Source organism: Procambarus clarkii, chromosome 10 (genome assembly GCF_040958095.1).
Source record: "Procambarus clarkii isolate CNS0578487 chromosome 10, FALCON_Pclarkii_2.0, whole genome shotgun sequence".
Lineage (NCBI taxonomy): Eukaryota > Metazoa > Arthropoda > Malacostraca > Decapoda > Cambaridae > Procambarus > Procambarus clarkii.
In genome coordinates this window covers 26,722,222-26,747,574 of record NC_091159.1, presented here as the reverse complement: position 1 = coordinate 26,747,574, position 25,353 = coordinate 26,722,222, and the positions used below count along the sequence as shown (strand labels likewise).

General features: G+C 42.8%; 2 protein-coding genes across 2 annotated transcripts in view; both read left to right on the top strand.

Annotated features, from left to right (window-relative positions):
• LOC123752326 (T-box transcription factor TBX20-like) overlaps positions 1-8,054 on the top strand; it is a 142,830-nt gene extending 134,776 nt beyond the window's left edge. Inside the window, exon 6 of the mRNA XM_069321776.1 lies at positions 3,963-8,054. Coding sequence (XP_069177877.1) covers positions 3,963-4,536 — 574 coding nt within the window. The 3' untranslated portion in view covers positions 4,537-8,054. The remainder of the gene's footprint in view (positions 1-3,962) is intronic.
• A 12,303-nt stretch (positions 8,055-20,357) lies between these two features.
• On the top strand, positions 20,358-21,983 carry LOC123747549 (serine/arginine repetitive matrix protein 1-like). The gene has a single exon (XM_045729776.2). It carries the CDS (start codon positions 20,358-20,360, stop codon positions 21,981-21,983), a length of 1,626 nt encoding a protein of 541 aa, XP_045585732.2.
• The last annotated feature ends 3,370 nt before the right edge of the window (positions 21,984-25,353 follow it).

Here is a 25,353-nt window from a genome sequence, read left to right as displayed (position 1 = left end):
CTCGTAACATGAAAGTACCTATAGTGACGATGTGGTCAATAAGACTTACATCTCAACGTCTAATGAGATGTAATTCTCGTTCTAACCACACACTCAGACCTTGACAAAGCACTCAGGAGAGTGCGAAAGACTTGGTGTAAATTCCTTACATAAATTTCACACACACACACACACACACACACACACACACACACACACACACACACACACACACACACACACACACACACACACACACACGTGTGTATGTTTTTTTTTATCCTATTCGATGTGGTCCATCGTACAAATAAGAATGCGATGGACCAATAGAAAAGCAGACTTTTGTATTTCTGAAATTGGACAAACTGGAGACTGTTTCTCTATTTGTTGCTAATGAAACCTAACCTAACCATCCAAACTCTAATACACGCCATCTTGTTGTTTAAGATTCGCTACTTGGAACAAAAAGTTTCAAGTAGCACGGGCTATGGTGAGCCCGTAGGCTATTGACACGCTATCAGAGGCCTAATATAGTACATATATATATATACTATACTAGGCCTATAGGAATGTTGAAGTTTAGTTTTTAGCCATATTGTTTCCAGGACTCGATAAAATGAATGTTGCAAAATTCTAATTTCTATGTGTCCATCATGTCAACATGTGCACCATGCGGACGGGCTCCATAATGGGCGCCTCGCATGGCCAACATGTTGCAAAATTATTGCACATCTTGTTATTGCGATGGCTGCTACATATCAATGTTGGACTGCTATTGGCGCTTTTTCGAAAGGCATTATTTTCGTAGTTTTATGAACCCTGGCAATTCGGATATATATATCTTTTGTGGTGTGCAACATTGCACGACTTGGGCCTCTGAGGTGCGTGTTTTGTGGGCAGCGGCGGCTGGTGGTGGCAGCGAGGGTGGGCAGCGGCGGCTGGTGGTGGCAGCGAGGGTAGGCAGCGGCGGCTGGTGGTGGTAGCGAGGGTGGGCAGCGGCGGCTGGTGGTGCAGCGAGGGTAGGCAGCGGCGGCTGGTGGTGGCAGCGAGGGTGGGCAGCGGCGGCTGGTGGTGGCAGCGAGGGTGGGCAGCGGCGGCTGATGGTGGCAGCGAGGGTGGGCAGCGGCGGCTGGTGGTGCAGCGAGGGTAGGCAGCGGCGGCTGGTGGTGGCAGCGAGGGTGGGCAGCGGCGGCTGGTGGTGGCAGCGAGGGTGGGCAGCGGTAGCCGGTGAATATTCCTGCTAAGAAACTTTATGTTCCAAAGATAATAGTAATTGCCCCACTCCAACGAGCTCATTGTCTCTCTCACTGGTTCTCTCTCCCTCTCCCTCTCCCCCCCTCTCTCTCTCTCTCTCTCCCTCTCTCCCTCTCCCTCTCTCTCTCTCTCTCTCTCTCACACCATATTTCAGACAGAATTACTAACCAAATCGCATTCACAAGGAAAAATAGAAAACCACCATTGCAGAGGGGTTGTGTATCTGCATAACTGGCGCTCTCCCGTCCTCCATACTGTTACCGCAAGCCTCTTGCAGTCTCAACGTCCTCTATCAAATTAAACAATGCTAAAAGCCACCTTGTAAGTATATATACACCGCAGATTAAATTAGGACTCTGCTGCGCCCACGTATCTATTAGATAACTGAATTTTCATCTGCGTGTAGCGGGCTGGAGTGATCAATTCTCAAGCCTGAAGTTAATTGAATGTTACCATCATCTTCCATGGCCGCCTCGTGTGGCAGTCAGCTCCTCCGCGCGGCGTATAATAATTCTGATTTTTAAACTCCTTTTGGGTGCTTTCAGTCCCCAAATGACAGTCGACGGGCGCCGTGGCCGCCAGAGGAGACCAGGTGTGGAACACCTGTTAGCGTGCCACCTGTGGCAGGTGTTTGAGAGGGCGAGTATCGGGAGCCAGAAAAGGCGTCATTCATCGCACCTCGGCACCCGGGGCGCAAGGTGTGGGCAAAGGTTGTGAAGAGCAGATAGCGTCAACACCTTCGACTTTCATAAGGTGTACCGCCCTGGTTGATTACACACGACCTTTGAAAACTTACCGCCCAAGACCTTAATTAACTAAGGTACATCTAGCTGTTAGGACCCTCGTGTCTGTTGGGCTCGGGGCCGCGTTAATTCCCATCTTAAGAGAGACGAATCATCATAGGAATTATTTATGGACGGGAGATGTTCCCCGCCGGGTCGTGACGCCTCTCTTGAAAAATGTTCTCCTGTAAATGGTAATTATCCTACCTACACCGGCGGTTATGTTCCCTCGCTGCTAGCGATGGCGGAGGGCTAATTTGTGGGTCCAGGCTGGAAGAGAAGCCAAGAACTTTTCATCACAGATTCGAATTACGTGGAGTGAGATGGGGTGGTGTGGTTCCTAAAGCAAGGTTCGCTCCGAGCTGTTATGAAGTGGATAATATTGTGTGTGGGGCCTCTGGACCACAGTCTCTAGTGTTGATAGGGTGTTAGTGGGGGAGGGGGGTGTGGTAGTGGGGGGTGGGTGGGGTGGTTATATACCTGCATGTGTGTGGTTGGGGGAATGTTTGTGTGTGTGTGTGTGTGTGTGTGTGTGTGTGTGTGTGTGTGTGTGTGTGTGTGTGTGTGTGTGTGTGTGTGTGTGTGTGTGTGTATTCACCTAGTTGTGCTTGCGGGGGTTTAGCTGTGCTCTTTCGGCCCGCCTCTCAACTGTCAATCAATTGTTACTAAGTACTAACTAAATTTTTGTTTACACACACACACACACACACACACACACACACACACACACACACACACACACACACACACACACACACACACACACACACACACACACACAAGAAGCAGTCCGTAACAGCTGGCTAACTGCCGAGTACCTATTTACTGCTAGGTAACAGGGGCATCAGGGTGACAGAAACTGCCCATTTTGTTTCTGCCATCACCTGGGATCGAACCCGGACCCTAGGATTACGAGTCCAGAACGCTGTCCACTCAGCTATCGGGCCTCAAGAGTGTGTGTGTGTGTGTGTGTGTTGCTTCTGTTAACCGATTAATGATCACATCAGTCATCCGGACACCACAAGGTCTCCGTATGACATAACGGCGTCACTGTGGTCACACCCCAACACGCAGCTGACACGTCTCCTGCCATTCTTCACTCATACATTATTCCCTGTTTACCGCACAGCCTCTCAAGTCTCACAATAAAAACAATGTTCGAGATCGCAATACATTTAAGAATTACTTTGTGCACGGCCTCCGCCGCGTCCCTTCAGCCGCTGAGAGCTGCCGTGAAGGAGCTCTTGACATGGATCGGAAATAACAAGTCACTCTTGTCGATCATTCCTCCTAACTCTCCCAGAGTGACCACTTTTGTATTTGCAAGTCCTGCTGAAAATAGTGTTAATTAATAATTACCATTTAAAATCCATACATTAATATATATATATATATATATATATATATATATATATATATATATATATATATATATATATATATATATATATATATATATATATATATATATATATATCGAAAATAAACACGTGATTAAAAATGTGACAGTGTTAGACCACGGAGGAAAATTGAAACAGGAATTTCCTTAAGTACTTTCGTATATTAATACATCTTCAGAAGGAGTCAAGACTTGAGAGACTCCTTCTGAAGATGTATTAATATACGAAAGTACTTAAGGAAATTCGTGTTTCAATTTTCCTCCGTGGTTTGACATTGTCATATATATATATATATATATATATATATATATATATATATATATATATATATATATATATATATATATACATCTATATATATACATCTATATATATACATCTATATATATATATATATATATATATATATATATATATATATATATATATATATATATATATATATAAAGAGATTTAGAATCTGTCAGTTATTAAGATCCAGTCTTCACCATTTCAATGTTCATATATCAAGATATAACGTTTTTTTTTTTTTTTTTTTCTTGTGCAGGGACACGATGGAGTCGATGCTGGTGGACCCCCGCTACCTCGGGGCGCCGCTCCGAGGCTATATGGAGCTCGATGCTGAAAACAACAATCTCTTGGAGAAGGCGCGCGCTCAGCTGATGTGGGATCGCCTCGCCGCCATCACTGCTCCTCCGGGAGCCTCAGGGACTGCTCCTCAAGTAGCTGCGGCAGCTGCAGCCGCAGCCGCAGGACTCCTGCCGCCGTCCATGCCGCAGCTTTACACTCTCAACCATTCTCGTGGAAACCCCTCGCCACTACCTCTACCTGCCCACTTGTGGACCCAGTGGACGGCACTACATAATCTGGGCCACCACAATCCGGCACTCTCACACCTCACCTCACCTCACACCTCCTCCGCCAGCCACCTCACCCACTCGGCCCTGTCTGCTGCGCCTTCTTCGTCTTCTGTGTCAGTCTCCCAGGCGGCGGCGGCGGCAGCTTTATCGCGGCCGCTCTTCCCCACGCCCCTGAACCTCCACCGTTACTCTCCATACTTCCTGCCGAAGACCTCCCCGTCGGACCCTCGAGACCACGCCCTCCCGGACCACCAGTCCTAGAGAACACCGCGCCCTGGTAGTGGCAGGGATGGGACACCAGCGTCCCCCAAGAGTCATCAGTGCCTAAGGAAACTTAGCTGTCTGCCGTGACTAATACGAGGACCTGAAATACATCCAAAGATGCCGAGTTTAGTCACATTGAGAAGCCGCCCTCTCTCGCACCTTTCTATTCCCTGCTGTCTTAGGTGCAGCAAGGATTCCAGAAGCAGACAAGGTCGGTGTGAAAATCGGCTTACCTCGTCGTTCAAGGCTTGTCATGAAAATAAACAGTCCCACATAAGCCATTCAAGTCTATGGAAACTGGAAGCCCGCGTCGCTCGTTTCCAGAAAGAGTTGATTGATTTAAAGGCTTCGTACGGAAGTCTAAATGTACCATATCAGGATCACTGCTTCGTTACGTTTGTCCCCATCAGCTTCTGGGCGTGGAGTCAGCGTGCTTGTGGAACTTTGGTGTCGCGCTAACAGCACTGGTGGTCCAGCGACGACGGATTGCTGCCACATAAGCCGCAGCAGCTCTCGAAAAACAAGCATTTGTGCTGACCGGACAACGGATTCACCTGACTTCTGTTTACAACGCTGCGCGTCTGATTACGGCGTCACACGTCTAGTTACAACGTACACCTAGGCTAAGAACACTCCTCAAATGTGATAAAAGTCTGTACAATAAAAAAGTGACTATTGTAAATAAGAATAAAACAAGGATCTTTTTTATAGTGTAGGAGTAACGCTCCCTTGAGACATATCGGTCATTCAGAGCCCCTTTCTTAACGTCTGGACCCCTGGAACTTGCCCGGAACTCCCGAGCTCCTCAGGTCAGCTGGCAATTAAGAGGACGCTTACAGTAGCTAGTGCTGTGTAGAGACCTTCAAAGGGGCGGTGACACAAACTTGAGCGCCTAGTAACACCGCATTACTCTACCCTCCCCTTAAGTACTGTCCTAGCATACGGGGACACTGAACTCAGGGTCAATGACCGGCTATAGTGTAACATATCGTGATTGGTCCTTGGTGAAGAAAACTGAAAAACAAAAAAAATTACAATGTAGATGAAAAACAAAAAAAAACATATTTATCGTTTTTTTTAAACAAAATGCGAATTACAACTTTGTAACCTAATACTTTATATAACCCATCCCTAAGTCATACAGGGAGGATTTACCTGTTGTTAATTTTGACGTTGTAAGTTATTCAGTTACAAGCTTTAACTCGGTCATAAGGAAGTGAGTTAGGTATGATACACATGGACACAGACACTGGTTATGATACATGGACACACACACTGGTTATGATACATGGACAAACACACTGGTGTTATTGTGGCCTTGTTGGAGAGGACGCGCGCGCGGGCACGTGTCGCAGTGTTCTTGTTAACAAAACAAGAAAACACGTGTTTAATGTTCTTGTTAATGACACAGATGAGCAGGTGCATACGTGACTAATGGTCTTGTTAGTGGAACAGGTGAACAGACGCGTGTCTTAATGTTCTTGTTAATGGAACAAGTGAACATGAACGTGTGTTGATAGGAACAGGTGAACAGACACGTGTCTTTGTGTTCTTATTAAGAACAAATGAACATTCACGTGTTCTTGTTAATGGAACAGGTGAACAATGTGCGACAAGGATTTTATGTATGCGAATCTCCTGCCTAAGATCATGAACTTGGGCGAGAGAGAGATTCTGAAAGCAAACGTTTTGAGACTCGTTATTGTAAATGTGATGTGTTAGAGTATCATCCCGGGCGTAAGTTCGAACCCTCATCACGGCCCTTGTGGATTTATTCACGTGATGTGGTAAGTGTTTTGACAACTGCTGTACCAGTGAGGAGGGCTCAAAGGCCACACTATTAATACAAATCGGGTTAATACTTTTACGTTTAAAATTCATCATGAACCACTTAATTTCGAAATATTTATGTTATTGGTTGTGTTGTTTAGAAAGACGAAATATCACTGAACTTCATATTTTTTTTGGTATTAAAATTTGCTGTAAGGATAAACGTGATGTTTGTCTTAAATATGAGATTGAGAAAACTTGTATGGTGTGTGTGGCACAGACGGAGTCAGTGAGTGCCTTTGTAACTGGCAGTGCCAAAGGTTAATAATGTCCCTTTCCCCTCCCTTCCCCCCTCCTTCTCTCTCGTTCTATCCCTTCCATCCTTCATCTACCCTTCTGACTTGCTTGTCTTTCATCTTCACTCTCCCTTGTCCATTCCACGTTTCGTTAGGTCTACTTTCCTCTCTCTCTCTCTCTCTCTCTCTCTCTCTCTCTCTCTCTCTCTCTCTCTCTCTCTCTCTCTCTCTCTCTCTCTCTCTCTCTCTCTCTCTCTCCCCCCACCTTCCTCGTCTTCTGCTTGACGAACTATTCCTTATTGTTACTAAACTTCTAGTCTTTATACCTTTCTTTTGATAACTTTGATTTACTGGTCTATTATATTTAGACAATTATTTAATCAAGAAGCTGTTTCACATTTTCCATGTTTCTTCAATTCTTCCAAAAGTTCTTCCATTGGTTTCCATGTTTCCCCTCCAGCTGCTTCAGAAGTCAACGAAAGAAACATTACATCAGTCAAGTTTGTCGTTAATCAATTGATTAGTCAAGATATTGATCAATGATCACTCTCAATACCTCTCTCACCCGCCAATCCCATCCCACTACCGGTGTCTATGTTATACTAGTTTCTTGAGATTGGTGCCTCCTCTCTTCCACATTCACTTCCATATTCACCGAGTAATACCTCCTCCTCCCGCCCCCCTTTCCCGTTTGTCCTAGACATCCTCGTTTCTCGTTTTCCTATTTTCACTTTTGTTGCTCTTCTTTCACGCTTTTATTTGTCTTTTTTCACTCGTCATTCTTTACACAATTTTTTCACTTGTTGCTCTTCTTTCACGCTTTTATTTGTCTTTTTTCACTCGTCATTCTTTACACAATTCTTTTTTTCTCTCTCACATCTTTCTTTCTCTCTGCCTTCTTTCCTACCTCCTCTACCACTTACATTCTTTCCCTCTGTTACGAGCACCTTTTCCTTCCCTCACCCCCCCCTTCCCCCCCCCCCTCATCCACCTGATATCTTTTATATAACATTTTCTGTTTTGTAAATGTTAATTGTTACTTTTTTAATTGTTTTTTATTTCATACAATCTCCTGTAAAGATTTAATTGATGTGTATATATTCAGAACAATGCCATTGTATATATATATATATATATATATATATATATATATATATATATATATATATATATATATATATATATATATATATATATATATATATATACAGTACCACCCCAGCGTTCCTAAAATGGTGGTCAAGAGAGGCGCTTCAACGCAAATATAACATCCCATATTTATTGTCAAAGGAAATTTTTGGGTAGAATTTTCATGTATATAAGTTTTTCGTAACTTATTTTAAAAAGAGGAAAAAAAAAGAAAAGAAAAAAAAACATCTTTTTGAGAAGAAGAAATGTCCAAAATTCTGCTTGTACATATTGAGATGAAAATATATGTGATCGACCTTATGTTGTGTTTTAATTTTCCTATTATATATATATATATATATATATATATATATATATATATATATATATATATATATATATATATATATATATATATATATATATATATATATATATATATAATTGTATTGGTTCGAAATGAATCCTAGAGAGCTTGAATGAAATAATACATTTGAAGGAAAGCAATGTCGTGTATACATTGATGAAAATCTGTTTCTGAAACTGTGAAAAAATATATAGCGTAATGCTCTAGTAATGTAACCCATCTACGACTTGTAGAGCACCACCACCACCACCACGAAGGTGTTCACGAATGTCTAACTCTCTACGAATCCCTAATCAGAGCAACAATAGAGTACTCTCTACACATTTCAGATTCCTCTCCATTGTCTTACCTAAAGTTGTTCAGACAGAAGTTCAAGACTGGACGAAGCAAAGTTAGTGAACTTGGACTTAGTGACTTTACACTCTAGACTCTCCAGCGCAGAAGAATCTGCAAAGTTCACAAACGTCCACATTTAGCCTCTCCACAAGTGTCTCCCTCTCGAATAAATTACTGAACAAGAGACAACCAAAGAGAGGTTCACAGGGCACGAACACAGCAAAGCTTTTATCGCTCGAAATACAGGAAATTATGGCGCCCATTTTGGCATCTGGGGCCAGATTCACGAAGCAGTTACGCAAGCATTTACGAACGCGTTCATCTTTCCTCAATACTTGGCGGCTTTGGTTACATTTATTAAACAGTTTACAAGCATGAAAACTTGACAATCAGCTGTTGTTATTGTTATAAACAGCCTCCTGGTGCTTCGGAACTCATTAACTGTTTAATAATTGTAAACAAAGCCGCCAAAGATTGAGAAAAGACGTACAGGTTCTTAAGTGCTTGCGTAACTGCTTCGTGAATCTGGCCCCAGGAGACTGTAAATACTGCCAATTCAACACTTGGCAATTCTTCTAAGTGAAAGGCTAATAGCATACAAATACTATTCAATAAAAAAAAATGATGAATTAATGCAATGCTACATGGCGCATTCCGAGAGAATGTGGGGGTTGAGGCTAGGCTTGCAAGCCTAGTGTTGGCCTTGATGCCTAATCAACCTCTGGAAAGTTGACACATGCAGCCCGGCCTCCTAACATGTAATGATAGTACTTACAGTACCAAAGTGGTGGAGAGTACCAATATGTCAAGATGGACCGCCAGAAAGTACGCTTTTGTAGTACTAAACTTGGGCAAACCAGAATTTTTTTTATATTTATGTTGCAGATTAAACTTAACCTAACCATTCTAGGCCTAATACACACCATCTGAGACCCAATATGGCACATATATGTGCTATATGTGGAGTATATATATGTATATATATATATAAATATATATATAAATATATATATATATATATATATATATATATATATATATATATATATATATATATATATATATATATGTGTGTGTGTGTGTGTGTGTGTGTGTGTGTGGAGCCGATGGCTGAGCGGACAGAACACTGGACGCGTGATCCTGTGGTCCCGGGTTCGATCCCGGGCGCCGGCGAGAAACACTGGGCACAGTTTCTTTCACCCTGATGCTCCTGTTACCTAGCAGTAATTAGGTACCTGGGTGTTAGTCAGCTGTCACGGGCTGCTTCCTGGGGATGGAGGCCTGGTCGAGGACCGGGCCGAGGGGACACTAAGCCCGAAATCATCTCAAGATAACTTATACTAAGCCTAGGAATATTGAAGTGTGCTTTTTAGCTTTATTTTTTCCCCGACTATAAAATATAGTTAAAAAAGTACTCACCTAGTTGTGCTTGCGGGAGTTGAGCTCTAGCTCTTTGGTCCGGCGCTGCATCATTTCATATTGGTATGATGGACCAAATAGTCACAAAATGTACTACACGGAATTGGCCACAAGTATATACTTATCACTCAGTAAGTATGCTCAAGTCCTGAACACTGTGTAAGTTTAAACACTATTTGTGTCTGCAGAATCGAGCTATTAGCTCTTGGACCCCGCCTTGCTAACCAATCTATTTTTCTATTTTTCTTTCTAACCAAATCTATTTTTTGGTGGCGGCGTGTCCACATGTATGGACACATGTATTCACCTAGTTGTGCTTGCGGGGGTTGAGCTCTGCTCTTTCGGCCCGCCTCTTAACTGTCAATCAACTGGTGTACAGATTCCTGAGCCTCTGGGCTCTATCATATCTACAATTAAAGCTGTGTATGGAGTCAGCCTCCACCACATCACTTCCTAGTGCATTCCATTTATTAACTACTCTGGCACTGAAAATATTCTTTCTAACGTCTCTGTGGCTCATCTGGGTACTAAGTTTCCACATGTGTCCCCTTGTTCGTGTCCCACCCGTGCTGAAGAGTTTGTCTTTGTCCACCCTGTCAATTCCCCTGAGAATTTTGTAGGTGGTTATCATGTCTCCCGTTACTCTTCTGTTTTACAGGGACGTGAGGTTCAGCTCCTTTAGCCTCTCCTCGTAGCTCATTCCTCTCAGTTCCGGGACGAGCTTGGTGGCATCTCCTCTAACTTTGTCTTGTGTTTAACTAGGTATGGACTCCAGGCTGGAGCTGCATACTCCAGGATTGGTCTGACATAAGTGGTTTACAGGGTCCTGAACGATTCCTTACACAAGTTTTTAAAGGCAGTTCTTATGTTGGCCAGTCAAGCATATGCCGCATAAATGTGTGTGTGTGTGTGTGTGTGTGTGTGTGTGTGTGTGTGTGTGTGTGTGTGTGTGTGTGTGTGTGTGTGTGTGTGTGTGTGTGTGCGCGTGCGTGCGTGCGTGCGTGTGTGCCCCGCACACAGGAACACAGGTGGCTCCCAGGGTAAACACCATCACCATCACTCCTGGGCATGGCGCTGTGTTTGCTTCCCATCACGCTATGATTTGTGACGCTGTTCCGGCTCCGCCACGCCGCCCGTGACTGATGTGCGAGATGTGTTCTCGCCAGCTGGCTCTCCTGTCCTCCGCGGCAATGGATGAGGCCTGTTTCAGTATGATCGACTTAGTCAAGTTTAAGATCTCCAGGACAAAAACTAAAACAAAACAAGAAACTCTGATTACCAAACCCTCCCAGGACGGGGGGGGGGGTGGGGGGGTGGGGGGAGTTAGAGGGAATGAGCTCACATCGTCTGCATTGTTACCTGGCTACACACGTGGTGCCCGGCTAGTTCATATTGATCTACAGGCGACTAGGTACACTAGCATTGTTAAGGGGAAAGGCAGCTGATTTCCTCCTGATGTGCGAATGTACCAAGTCACGACAGCACACACACACACACACACACACACACACACACACACACACACACACACACACACACACACACACACACATACACACACACACACAGGTGGAAACTGAGTACCCAAATGAGTCACAGGGACGTTAGAAAGAACTTTTTCAGTGTCAGAGAAGTTAACAGATGGAATGCATTAGGCAGTGATGTGGTGGAGGCTGACTCCATACACAGTTTCAAATGTAGATGTGATAGAGCCCAGTAGGCTCAGGAATCTGTACACCAGTTGATTGACAGTTGAGAGGCGGGACCAAAGAGCCAAAGCTCAACCCCCGCAAGCACAAATAGGAGAGTACACACACACCTATCCTACCTATGGATCAGTGGTTTTTACACAGGTGGGTACAGCCTCCGACGACTTGTGCTTCCCGTCAGCGGGCCAAGAGCTCCCCCATGCCGTAACTCATGGTAAGACTCTACGATAGTTCCCCGTGGAACACCACCCGTCAATCGGTGAACAACGGCTCATGCTCGCTGATGATATGGAAAATTGGTTTACTGAGAATTATATAAACTATATATATAAATGTAGTATTTTCCCCCTTGTAAATTGATGTAAATATAATCTTCATATTGTATATTTTTTAATAAAAATAAAAAATGGGTTAGCAACCAGATAACCTGATGGGTGAACAAGGGGCGGATAGATAAGGATAGGCGCCCAGTCAGTCCTCCTTGGCTTGGCCTCCAACCCTAACCAAATCGCTCGCAGTTAATAGTCATCCAATACAGTGAATGGGAATAGATAAGATATAATGGGAATGGATAAGATATAATGGGAATGGATAGGACATAATGGGAATGGATAGGGAGTGAGGGAAGGGAATGAGTAAGGGAAAGAATGAGGGAAGAACTTGTTCAACAACAATAACACATTGGACAAGAACCGATATATGGGGAAACAGCCAAAGGCTTGAAGCCTAACGTACAGACTTTAATCCTAATGTAAAGTCTTCAATCCTAACAAAGACTTGAAGCACAATAAAGGATTGAAGCATAACATAAAAGTCTTAAAGGCTAACAAAAACTAAGCCAATCACAAAATCTTGATACCTAATATACAGAATATACAGATTAGAAGGCTAACATATGGACCACTTAAGCCTAACAAAGACTTGAACCCTAACAAAAGAATTCAAACCTAAAACAACGACATGAAACCTCAGCCCGTCCCGTCCGGAGTTCCAAACGTCACTAAACTGATGTACTAAACTGCCTGAAACCTAACTTGTGGACCCCCACGAATAGAAATTGAAATTGAAATTGAAATAAGTTTATTGAGGTAAAATACACACAAAGGGATGAGGAAGCTCAAGCTATTCTCACCCCGTTCAGTACAACGTGTTAGTACATACATAGACACACAATAGAAAACGGGACAACACGTCACTGATGTGAGTCGCTACACTGTTTAAAACCTCAGTGTTTAGCCTTTGGGGGGATTTATGAATCCAAATGCGGGATTTACAATGCCAATGGGACAGGATTTACAATGCCAAAGGGCGGATTGGAAACCTAATAAAAGATTGAAACCTAAAACATAAAGATTTGATATGTGAAACAAAGAAGAAGAACGATGAGAGGATATGCAAATGTGCAAAAATTGGAACATACACAAAATTGGAAGAAAAGCAAAGATAGAGTAGAAGTGGAAGCTCAACAAAAGGATAGGATGGGGGAAGGGAGAGGGAGGAGGGGGAAGAGAATAGAAGACTTTATATATATATATATATATATATATATATATATATATATATATATATATATATATATATATATATATATATATATATATATATATATATATATATATAACTGAAAACTCACACCCCAGAAGTGCCTCGAACCCATACTCCCAGGAGCAACGCAACTGGTATGTACAAGACGCCTTAATCCACTTGACCATCACGACCGGACATAATGAGGTGATAGCCGAGGCCATTCAGGCTTGTTCGCATATATATATATATATATATATATATATATATATATATATATAAACTCATCTTCCATTTGCGAAGAGACAGCATAGAGCACGATTAAAAGAAGTGACAGTAGATAGCATGATTTAAAACCTTAGCATATAAGGTTTAATAAGGTAAAATAAGAATCAGCATATAGCATGATTTAAAGACCTTAGATAGCACGATTGAAACAGGAGACAGCATAATTTAAAGAGAAGATAGTAGAATGTTGACCCTACAATGGAAGACAATTATCAACAGGAAAGTAATAAAGCGAGACCATTATCAGTACAATTTCCCAAGAGAAATGAGACAGATTATGTGATATATAAATAAATAATTCCAGATGCTAAATATAATGCTTTATAAAGGTTTTATACCGACTATCCGAATCCCAACGGTCGCAGAACGAGGATTATCAGCTAAGAGAAACAACAGAGGATCCTCAGAGAGCTGCAGGGTCCCAATAATCCTTCAGCAGTTTCCTTGAGTTCTTCTCACGAGAACAAAATAGATTTAATTTAATTTTTTTTTAATTTAAAGATTTTAATAAAGATCAATATTTTCCAGCACAGTTGTTTCTTTCCTAGTCCTGCCTGTTTATACTGCCTGTGTATACTGCCTGTGTATGCTGCTTGTGTATGCTTCGTGTCAGTACTTCTGAAGTGTTGAAAAATACACGAAAACGACAAATTAGTAGACGTTTCGTTGTCCTTCGGAACTTTTCACATTATTCATTATCTACGTGTTAATTTCTTCATGATTCACACACACACACACACACACACACACACACACACACACACACACACACACACACACACACAGCCGGTGGCCGAGTGAACAGCACGCTGGACACGTGATCCTGTGGTCCCAGGTTCGATCCCGGGCGTCGGCAAGAAACGATGGGCAGAGTTTCTTTCAACCTATGCCCCTGTTACCTATCTTGAGGTTATCTTGAGATGATTTTGGGGCTTTAGTGTCCCGCGGCCCGGTCCTCGACCAGGCCTCCACCCCCAGGAAGCCGCCAGTGACAGCTGACTAACACCCAGGTACCTATTTTACTGCTAGGTAACAGGGGCATAGGGTGAGAGAAACTCTGCCCATTGTTTCTCGCCGGCGCCCGGGATCGAACCCGGGACCACAGGATCACAAGTCCAGCGTGCTGTCCGCTCGGCCGACCGGCTCTTTACCTAGCAGTAAATAGGTACCTGGGAGTTAGTCAGCTGTCACGGGCTGCTTCCTGGTGTGTGTGTGTGTGTGTGTGTGTGTGTGTGTGTGTGTGTGTGTGTGTGTGTGTGTGTGTACTCACCTAGTTGTACTCACCTAGTTGTGTCTGCAGGATCGAGCATTGACTCTTGGATCCCGCCTTTCGAGCATCGGTTGTTTACAGCAATGACTCCTGTCCTATTTCCCTATCATACCTGGTTTTAAAATTATGAATAGTATTTGCTTCCACAACCTGTTCCTGAAGTGCATTCCATTTCCCCACTACTCTCACGCTAAAAGAAAACTTCCTAACATCTCTGTGACTCATCTGAGTTTCAAGCTTCCATCCATGTCCTCTCGTTCTGTTACTATTCCGTGTGAACATTTCGTCTATGTCCACTCTGTCAATTCCTCTGAGTATCTTATACGTTCCTATCATGTCCCCCCTCTCCCTTCTTCTTTCTAGTGTCGTAAGGCACAGTTCCCTCAGGCGCTCTTCATACCCCATCCCTCGTAGCTCTGGGACGAGTCTCGTTGCAAACCTCTGAACCTTTTCCAGTTTCATTATATGCTTCTTCAGATGGGGACTCCATGATGAGGCGGCATACTCTAAGACTGGCCTTACGTAGGCAGTGTAAAGCGCCCTAAATGCCTCCTTACTTAGGTTTCTGAATGATGTTCTAACTTTTGCCAGTGTAGAGTACGCTGCTGTCGTTATCCTATTAATATGTGCCTCAGGAGATAGATTAGGTGTTACGTCCACCCCCAGGTCTCTTTCACGCGTCGTTACAGGTAGGCTGTTCCCCTTCATTGTGTACTGTCCCTTTGGTCTCCTATCTCCTAGTCCCATTTCCATAACTTTACATTTGCTCGTGTTGAATTCTAGTAGCCATTTCTCCGACCATCTCTGCAATCTGTTCAGGTCCTCTTGGAGGATCCTGCAATCCTCATCTGTCACAACTCTTCTCATCAACTTTGCATCATCCGCAAACATCGACATGTAGGACTCTACGCCTGTAAACATGTCGTTAACATATACAAGAAATAGAATTGGTCCCAGCACCGATCCTTGTGGTACTCCACTTGTTACTGTTCGCCAGTCCGACTTCTCGCCCCTTACCGTAACTCTTTGGCTCCTTCCTGTTAGGCAGTTCCTTATCCATTCTAGGACCTTTCCCCCCACCCCCGCCTGCCTCTCGAGCTTGAACAGCAGTCTCATGTGCGGTACTGTATCAAAGGCTTTTTGGCAGTCCAGAAATATGCAGTCTGCCCAACCATCTCTGTCCTGTCTTATCCTCGTTATTTTATCATAGAATTCCAGAAGGTTTGTTAGGCACGATTTCCCTGTCCAGAACCCATGTTGATGTTTGTTCACAAACCTAATGTTCTCCAGGTGTACAACCAGTCGCAGCCTAATTATTCTTTCCAGTATTTTACAGGGGATGCTTGTCAGTGATACAGGTCTGTAGTTAAGTGCCTCCTCCCTTTCTCCTTTCTTGAAGATCGGCACGACATTTGCCTTCTTCCAGCAACTGGGCAATTCTCCTGACATAAGTGACTCATTAAAGATCATTGCCAGAGGCACGCTGAGGGCCTGTGCTGCTTCTTTTAGTATCCACGGTGATACTTTGTCTGGTCCAACTGCTTTAGTTGCATCTAGAGTTGTCAACTGTTTCATTACCTCCTCTGCTGTCACCTCTATATCTGTGTGTGTGTGTGTGTGTGTGTGTGTGTGTGTGTGTGTGTGTGTGTGTGTGTGTGTGTGTGTGTGTGTGTGTGTGTGTGAAAAAAAGTAGTAGTAGACACAGTTAATTGACAGTTGAGAGGCGGGCCGAAAGAGCAGAGCTTAACCCCCGCAAGCACAACTAGGTGAATACACACACACACAAATCAAAACAATGTTTTCGAAACGTATTACTGATGAATCATAACCACAACGTCAAGATCTGAGTGCTGGTAAACATCCCTTGTTTAATGAATGCTATATCACTCTACTTTTCATACAAAGGAAAGAATGTCAACACAACAGCAAAGGCCATTTTGACACAAATAAGTCTCTTGAAATTACAAAAACAACGCCACTATGGCCAAATATAATCCATATTATATACACACACATTATATATATATATATATATATATATATATATATATATATATATATATATATATATATATATATATATATATATATATATATATATATATATATATGATGGAAGCAAGTCGATGAAGAACTCTGTAGGGTAAGGCAGGTCCTAGTCAACAACAGCTTCTCCAATGGTTTCGTTGAAGACATCGTAAGAAGGAAGATGAAACGCCATGCAACCTCTGAAGAGTCAACTAACACAACACCTTTACCCCCTATTAGACTATTTTACAGGAACTTCTTTTCCACAGCTCATAAAACGGAGGAAAGGGTCCTGAAAGATATTGTTGATAGGAACGTTATCCCTACAGACAAAAATCAGAAGATACAATTGCCGATTTACTATAAAACCAAAAAAACGTTTTTTTTGGGACTACTCATGAGAAACTCTCCAGACACAAAGCAGAACGCTTTAAAAGAGACCAACGTCGTCTATGCCTTCAAATGCCCACTTGGGGACTGTAAGCCTCAAAGAACTCAGTACATAGGCAAGACAACAACATCTCTTTCCAGGCGATTAACAATGCATAAGCAACAGGGTTACATTAAGGAACATATAATCTCTTCCCACAACCAGACCATCACCAGAGAAGTCTTAACAAACAAAACAGAAATCATCGATAGATACAGCGATAGCAGGCGGCTTGACATCTGCGAGGCACTACACCTTAAGAAGTCAACACTAGCAATCAACAGCCAATTAATGCTCAACTATATTCAACCCACTTCAAGACTCTGCACCAATATAGAAGCATCAAGAAATATGGGCCAATAGGCCCTTTGCAGTTACTTCCATCCTTCCCTTTGATTTACCCAATTTATACCCATTGTTTCGTGTTCTATCTTGTGTTGAAAATTTTGTTCACCTCATCCAAAACTGTTGTAACATATCACCTCACCCAAATGCGGGTATATAAGATGAAAGCTGTTTAAATGATAGCATAGAACTCTGTTTAGTGTTTACAGGTTATAGTTGTGTGTGTGTAAACTAAAGTCTTTGAAAATGTAATAAGTTATTACGAAACGCGTTCAAGTGTCGCGTCAGACTAGAAATAAAAATGAATTTTGGAGAATTTATTTTTCAATTACCATTGACAGTGAAAAGAAACATAAGAAATATTGAGAAAATGCGTGTTAGAATTATTAATCTTACTTTTTCGGTCATATTTAATGATATATATGTATATATATATATATATATATATATATATATATATATATATATATATATATATATATATATATATATATATATATATATATCTTTCTTCAAGAAAAGTATTACCGTAGAAGTTCCCCAACAACTGCTGCATTTCTTTTTGTATTAACATACTTGTGCACACCTGTACTTGTACAGCTTCCCAAGACGGTACGAAGGGATACCATAGGCGCCGAGTCTTATTTTGACTGTCCAGCCAACGTTTGGGATCCAGACACCTCCCTCCTCTCACTACCAAACCTAAAATAACGCTTTCAAACGTTGTTGTTGTTGTTTTAGAGTCGGCTACTCGGAACAAAAAGTTGCAAGAAGCACGGGCTAGGGCGAGCCCCGTAGTGGACTTACCTGGCACAGGTGCGGGGCTGTGTGCTGTACCAACCAACAGTTACTTTCAAAGCAATAACGAAAGCAACTTGCTGGATGCTTTCGAACCAACAACGCCAATCTTATAATTTCTTTATCATCTGATTGGGTGAGGATTATGATGTTTAATATCCCAGCTAATCAGTTACTATTACACTGTCATACTCTAAGGATTGTTTCTTCGTTTTAGTTATGTAATAGTGTACACACTCTTCTAGACGGTTCTAGAAGAGAACCTTCTAGAATTGTCATTAAGCCTGCGGGCCGCTCCAAGCAACAGCCTGGTGGACCAAACTCTCACAAGTCGAGCCTGGCCTCGGGCCGGGCTTGGGGAGTAGAAGAACTCCCAGAACCCCATCAAGCAGGTAGGAATAATAAGTACAGTAAGTGGACATGAACTAACTAAACCAGCCTATCACCAGCCTAATGAAACCGCAGTAAGATTGATGTTTATCTGGACAGTGGTTGTGGAGTCTCTGTATGCTACAATTCTGCCCATCCTCCTGTTGTGGTAGTACCTATAGTGACTATGAGGACCATAGCATATATACCGACGTACAACGCAATTTGAAAGTAGAAATCTGAACTATTGAGTTGGGCAAACCGGAAAATTATTTTTTACTTGTGTTTCTTGTTGTTGTTAAAGATTCGCTACCTGAAATAAAAAGTTCCAGGTAACACGGGCTATGGTGAGCCCGTCTACTTGTGTTGCTTTGACAAACTAACCTAACCTCCCTAACTCTGGGGGGTAGAAATAGCCTAAGCTACTCTATCCTTTTGAGATGTATTTTTTCTTGTCTCAATAAACATACTTGAACTTGAACCTCCCTAATACACGATATCTGAGGCCTAATATGGAACATGTGTGTGCTATACTAGGCCTAAGAATATTTAAGTTAGTTTTTTAGCTTCATTTTAAAAGAATTCCTTACTAGTCAGTATACTACTATCTAAAAGCTTAGTACGTACGAATTCGTGACTATTGACGATCGTTACAATAGCTACTATTTAAACAGGGGATGATTAGATACTCGCCCCTCGGGGCAAAATTTAAAAAAATTAAAAAATTAGATAGTATCTATAAACATCCTCCTGTTTAGATAGTACCTATTGTGACGATCGTCAATAGTCACAATTCGTACGTACTTAGCTTTTAGATAGTATACTGATTAGTAAGGAATTATTTTAAAATAAAGGAAGCTAAAAAAATTAAATATTCTTAGGCCTAGTACAGTATAGCACACATGAACTATATTATGCCTCAGATATCGTATATTAGGCCTAGGGAGGTTAGGATACGTTAGTTTAGTTTGTCAAAGCAACACACAAGTAAAACATAGTTTTCCAGTTTGTCCAACTCAATACTTCAGATTTCTACGTTCTAATTTCGTTGTACGTCGCTGTATGTACTCTGGTCCTCATCATTGCCATAAGTATTACCAAAACAGTAGGATAGGCTGTAAAATTCACACAGAAAGCAAAGATGTTCATTATCTCACACCCAAACTTAATTATACTATATAACTACCCGTTAAATATTCAAATATCACTAGCACACCCGCTAGTGTTGTGAAAATATGTTCACAACACAAATCTGTCACAACTCTCCCATGTGAGCCGTAGGCTTGACTGAAATGTTAAGTGTACACAGCCTCATCAGTGCGATATATGCACCAAGAGTATCCCATTCCTCGGTTGATACAGATAGTTTACTATAGTTCTGGACTATGTTCAGAACTAAGCTCTACTTGTTGGTTGGTCAGTAAACTATTGTTGCAGAAGTAAACTTTCATAATTGATCAACTTTCCTAATTATAAGTGTACTACAATTCACGAAGAAAGGTTTGGATTGATAGATTGATAGGCCTTAAGTCCAACACTGAACCAGGAGCTTTAGTATAAATCATACATATATATTATTAATTCATACTTTTCATGTACATGAATCATCCATAAACCAACGAACCTGCGGCATGATAGTAAATCATATCTCATGACAAATACAACATACTGTAGAAGAGACAACAGCTGTTGTGAGAAGGGAGTGAAACAAATGTTAGGTTGAGAGTCATAGCCTTTAACGATGTTCCAGAGGATCGTTCCCACAGCAGGACTCCAAGAACCAGCGGACCGTTCCCACAGCAAGACTCCAAGAACCAGAGGATCGTTCCCACAGCAAGACTCCAAGAACCAGAGGATCGTTCCCACAGCAAGACTCCAAGAACCAGAGGATCGTTCCCACAGCAGGACTCCAAAAACCAGAGGACCGTTCCCACAGCAGGACTCCAAGAACCAGAGGACCGTTCTCACAGCAGGACTCCAAAAACCAGAGGACCGTTCCCACAGCAGGACTCCAAGAACCAGAGGACCGTTCTCACAGCAGGACTCCAAGAACCAGAGGACCGTTCCCACAGCAGGACTCCACGAACCAGAGGACCGTTCCCACAGCAGGACTCCAAGAACCAGCGTACCGTTCCCACAGCAGGACTCCAAGAACCAGAGGACCGTTCCCACAGCAGGACTCCACGAACCAGAGGACCGTTCCCACAGCAGGACTCCAAGAACCAGCGTACCGTTCCCACAGCAGGACTCGAAGAACCAGAGGACCGTTCCCACAGCAGGACTACAAGAACCAGCGTACCATTCCCACAGCAGGACTCCAAGAACCAGAGGACCGTTCCCACAGCAGGACTCCAAGAACCAGCTTACCGTTCCCACAGCAGGACTCCAAGAACCAGAGGACCGTTCTCACAGCAGGACTCCAAGAACCAGAGGACCGTTCCCACAGCAGGACTCCACGAACCAGAGAACCGTTCCCACAGCAAGACTCCAAGAACCAGAGGACCGTTCCCACAGCAAGACTCCAAGAACCAGCGTACCGTTCCCACAGCAATACTCCAAGAACCAGAGGACCGTTCCCACAGCAAGACTCCAAGAACCAGCGTACCGTTCCCACAGCAGGACCCCAAGAACCAGAGGACCGTTCCCACAGCAGGACTCCAAGAACCAGAGGACCGTTCCCACAGCAGGACTCCAAGAACCAGAGGATCGTTCCCACACCAAGACTCCAAGAACCAGAGGATCGTTCCCACAGCAAGACTCCAAGAACCAGAGGATCGTTCCCACAGCAGGACCCCAAGAACCAGAGGACCGTTCCCACAGCAGGACTCCAAGAACCAGAGGACCGTTCCCACAGCAGGACTCCAAGAACCAGAGGACCGTTCCCACAGCAGGACTCCAAGAACCAGAGGATCGTACCCACAGCAAGACTCCAAGAACCAGCGTACCGTTCCCACAGCAGGACCCCAAGAACCAGAGGATCGTTCCCACAGCAGGACCCCAAGAACCAGAGGATCGTTCCCACAGCAGGACCCCAAGAACCAGAGGATCGTTCTCACAGCAGGACCCCAAGAACCAGAGGACCGTTCCCACAGCAGGACTCCACGAACCAGAGGACCGTTCCCACAGCAGGACTCCAAGAACCAGAGGATCGTTCCCACAGCAAGACTCCAAGAACCAGCGTACCGTTCCCACAGCAGGACTCCAAGAACCAGAGGATCGTACCCACAGCAAGACTCCAAGAACCAGCGTACCGTTCCCACAGCAGGACCCCAAGAACCAGAGGATCGTTCTCACAGCAGGACTTGCACGGGGCCTCGACAATGATGTCCAACACTGCAATAGGGAAGGCAAGAAGCGGGATGATTGACTGTGGTATCCCAGAGGCCTGGAGGCACGCAACAGTAGACCTTACCGCCTGGACCACACTGGTGGACCACCTAAGGTTTCAGGCAATTTAAGATAAACTGCCTTCAAATACCTCCATCCTCCTCCACCTCCTCCTCCTGATACTATTACGCGTTCACCTGATACTCTACCCCCTTATTCTGCTCCTGATTCTCCTCTTTCCCCATTTGCTAAAAATTTTTGCCACTGTCTAAAAACTTGAATTTAAATTCTCATAAAATCAGGTGGATCTGGATGCAGGACAATTTTCCATAACTGATCCATTACTTCCTCCCTGCTCCCCCCCCCCCCACCATGCTTTCTGCAGAGGATAGGTCAGAATAACCTGGTTAAACACAGATAGGCTAACCACGTGAAAGTGGAGTGAAAGTGACGATGTTTTGGCCAGTCCTAATCAATCATGTCCTCTGTTATCCCCTGGCTGGTCTTACCATGCACGGGAGAATCGTGTCGGGTTCCTGGACGCTTAACACGATTGCAAAGCTGATTGCAAAATGTCAAGTCCCTCCCTAAACCTTAAAGTAGAAAGAACTTTATTGAGAGGAATTCCGGGTGGGTTGTTTGGCTTAAGGGTTATCAACGTCTGGAAGGTTAATATTATACATTATTGATCAACCATCAAGTATACTTTACTATAAACTTTCAAGTGTAAATACACCGAGGAGCGAAAATACTCCTGATGATCAAAATCTTTATTCATAAACGATAGTCCGTTTATAATTGGGAAACTTTACATAGAAAGTACAGTACATTAATTACACAAGACAGTCACAATAATGGTATGTAGACTTTGTCGTTATCAGAAACTTAATTGGAAACAACTTACGCGAGTCATTTGATACCTGAGCTGGACTAAACAGGCGCATAGCTTAGTTTTGTTTAGTACACAGTTTACGTGCATAGAACTAAATACAAAAAATAAATTATATTATAGGCATAAAGCTCTGATGATGGAGTACTTCGAGAACAATTACATTAGTATTTGTACTACAGTCAGCACGAATATAAGTTTCCTGTTCGAGTGAACTGTTCACCGTCAACAGTTGCCTGGACAAGCAGGCTGGACACTGTCACAGTTGTCTGGACATGCAGGCTGGACACTGTCACAGTTGTCTGGACATGCAGGCTGGACACTGTCACAGTTGTCTGGACATGCAGGCTGGACACTGTCAACGGTTGAAGCTGTGTCGAGCAAGACATGTTTGTCATCTCCCTCTTGTTTTATAACCTACAATAAGTAGATAGACTTATCTATCATTATCTATAAGACAGATGCCTCTACGGATGTATGGAACAGCGGTACTCCTTACCTTTTATCTCGGACTTCCTGGATTTATAAATTACAGACCATTAGTAACTGTAATGAATGACTGGAAGCGGATTGTTGTACACCGACTTCTTCGTAAATTGTATTTAATACAACAAAATAATGTATTATTTTCTAATGTAATATTTTTGTAGACACTTTAATTATTTTAATTATTTTTAGACACTTTAATTATTTTAATTATTTTTAGACACTTTAATTATTTTACTGGTATTTTTCTTTTCTTTTTAATTAGCACTATTTCAATAGGGTGTACTGTAAATATACAATTATTAAATGATCGTTTCCTTTGTTAAATGTTATACCTGTATTTTTACACTGTACAAGAAGTCACCACATGCAATTGTACTGGTTTGTGATGATCTTAAGGCCCTATCATCCTCAGGAGTGACATTAAATCCACCACAATAACTTACTGACCAATCACAGCAAGACTATTATAGTCCTGATTGTAACCCGGAGTTAAGCTATCCATGTACGCTCACTCGAGAAATTTAGATACACCAGATATTGTATACACTAAATAATTCAATGGCCATTCAGAGACTACGAGTGTATTGCTGACGAGGAGTCACAATAACGGGGCTAAAATATGTTGACCAGACCACACACTAGAAAGTGAAGAGACGACGACGTTTCGATCCGTCCTGAATCATTCTCAAGTCGAAGAGTACTTGTGTACTCTTACTGATGACCTGAAGACGATTTCCACGCGTCAACTGGTGTACTTGATCCACTACACCAGTAGATGGTTGAGTAGATCCAGTTGATTCGTCTAATTATCTCTTATTTATTTGTATGTCTGTTGTACGATTTACTCCAAAAAATAAAAAATCGGGTCTGTAAGATAAAGACGCTAATGCCCAGGAGAAGAGAATTTAGAGCTTGGTTTTACAACAACATGCATTCTGAACTGGAACACAAAGGCAAAGGTAATGCAATTATTTCCGCGCATTCTTAAAATTAAATCGCAATACCACAAATGTATAATAAAAAGAGTACAACGTAACTGCACAACAGAGAAACCATTTAGAACACCAGAAGAACAAAACATTATGATGAAAAGCTGAAAAGCCTAACAAGGCAATAATATCACATCGAGTCCTGGACCAAGTTCAGTACTTAAGTATACTTGCTAGTTGGTCAGCAAGCACTTGTGGTGACTGTAATAACTCTCCTGAGGTTGTTGGGCCTTAACCCCCCCCCCCCCGCCCCCCCACACCAAACCAAAGGCATAAAGCCGTTTCAGCTTCCACAACAACTGTCAAAATTTAAACAAAATTAAAAACTGTGGGTTGGCGCGTCGTTGACGTTGCTATGCGCACCGAGTGGCTATTCTGACTATTACAGAATTACGAAATAAAATGCACTAGTCTAAACGAGCAAATGCGTATGTGTCAGCTCTCCTTGTTGTTCCAGCCTAGGCCGAAGCCTAAAATAGTTATTTGATATGTGTGTTTATTTAACCATTTTTTTCTACTGCCATTGCTCTTTATTTCTTTTCCATTTCATCTTACTTTATTTTATATCTTGGCAAGCAAAAAATAAATACAGACTTCCCGCCACGCGAGACGCGGGGAATCACGATTAGACAAGGGTCACGACAGTCTCCAGGACCTAGTACCGCCGCCCCGACCTCCCAGCGCAGTCACCCTGCTACGTCCTATCAAGATATATCCTGTGCTCTTCTCCATCACCTGAACAAAAAGTCACATGTGTGTATAAAAGCCACGTGTGTATAAACGTTGAGATGAGCAGTCTCGACGTGGCTAAGAATGCGAACTGTGTCCCGGAATGATCTTTCACAGTTCTGGCCGTTAAAACAGAATAGCCTCCCCGTGAAACTTTGTATTTATTTATTTTTTGTAGCTACCTTGATGTCAGCAGTGTCTGGTGTAATATATACGTTCTCCAGTCGACAGAGCACCTGCCAAATGACGTATTGAACTTATCAAATCCGGAAGAATTCCCTGAGAAACCCATCTTCTTGAGGTGATGTGAATTA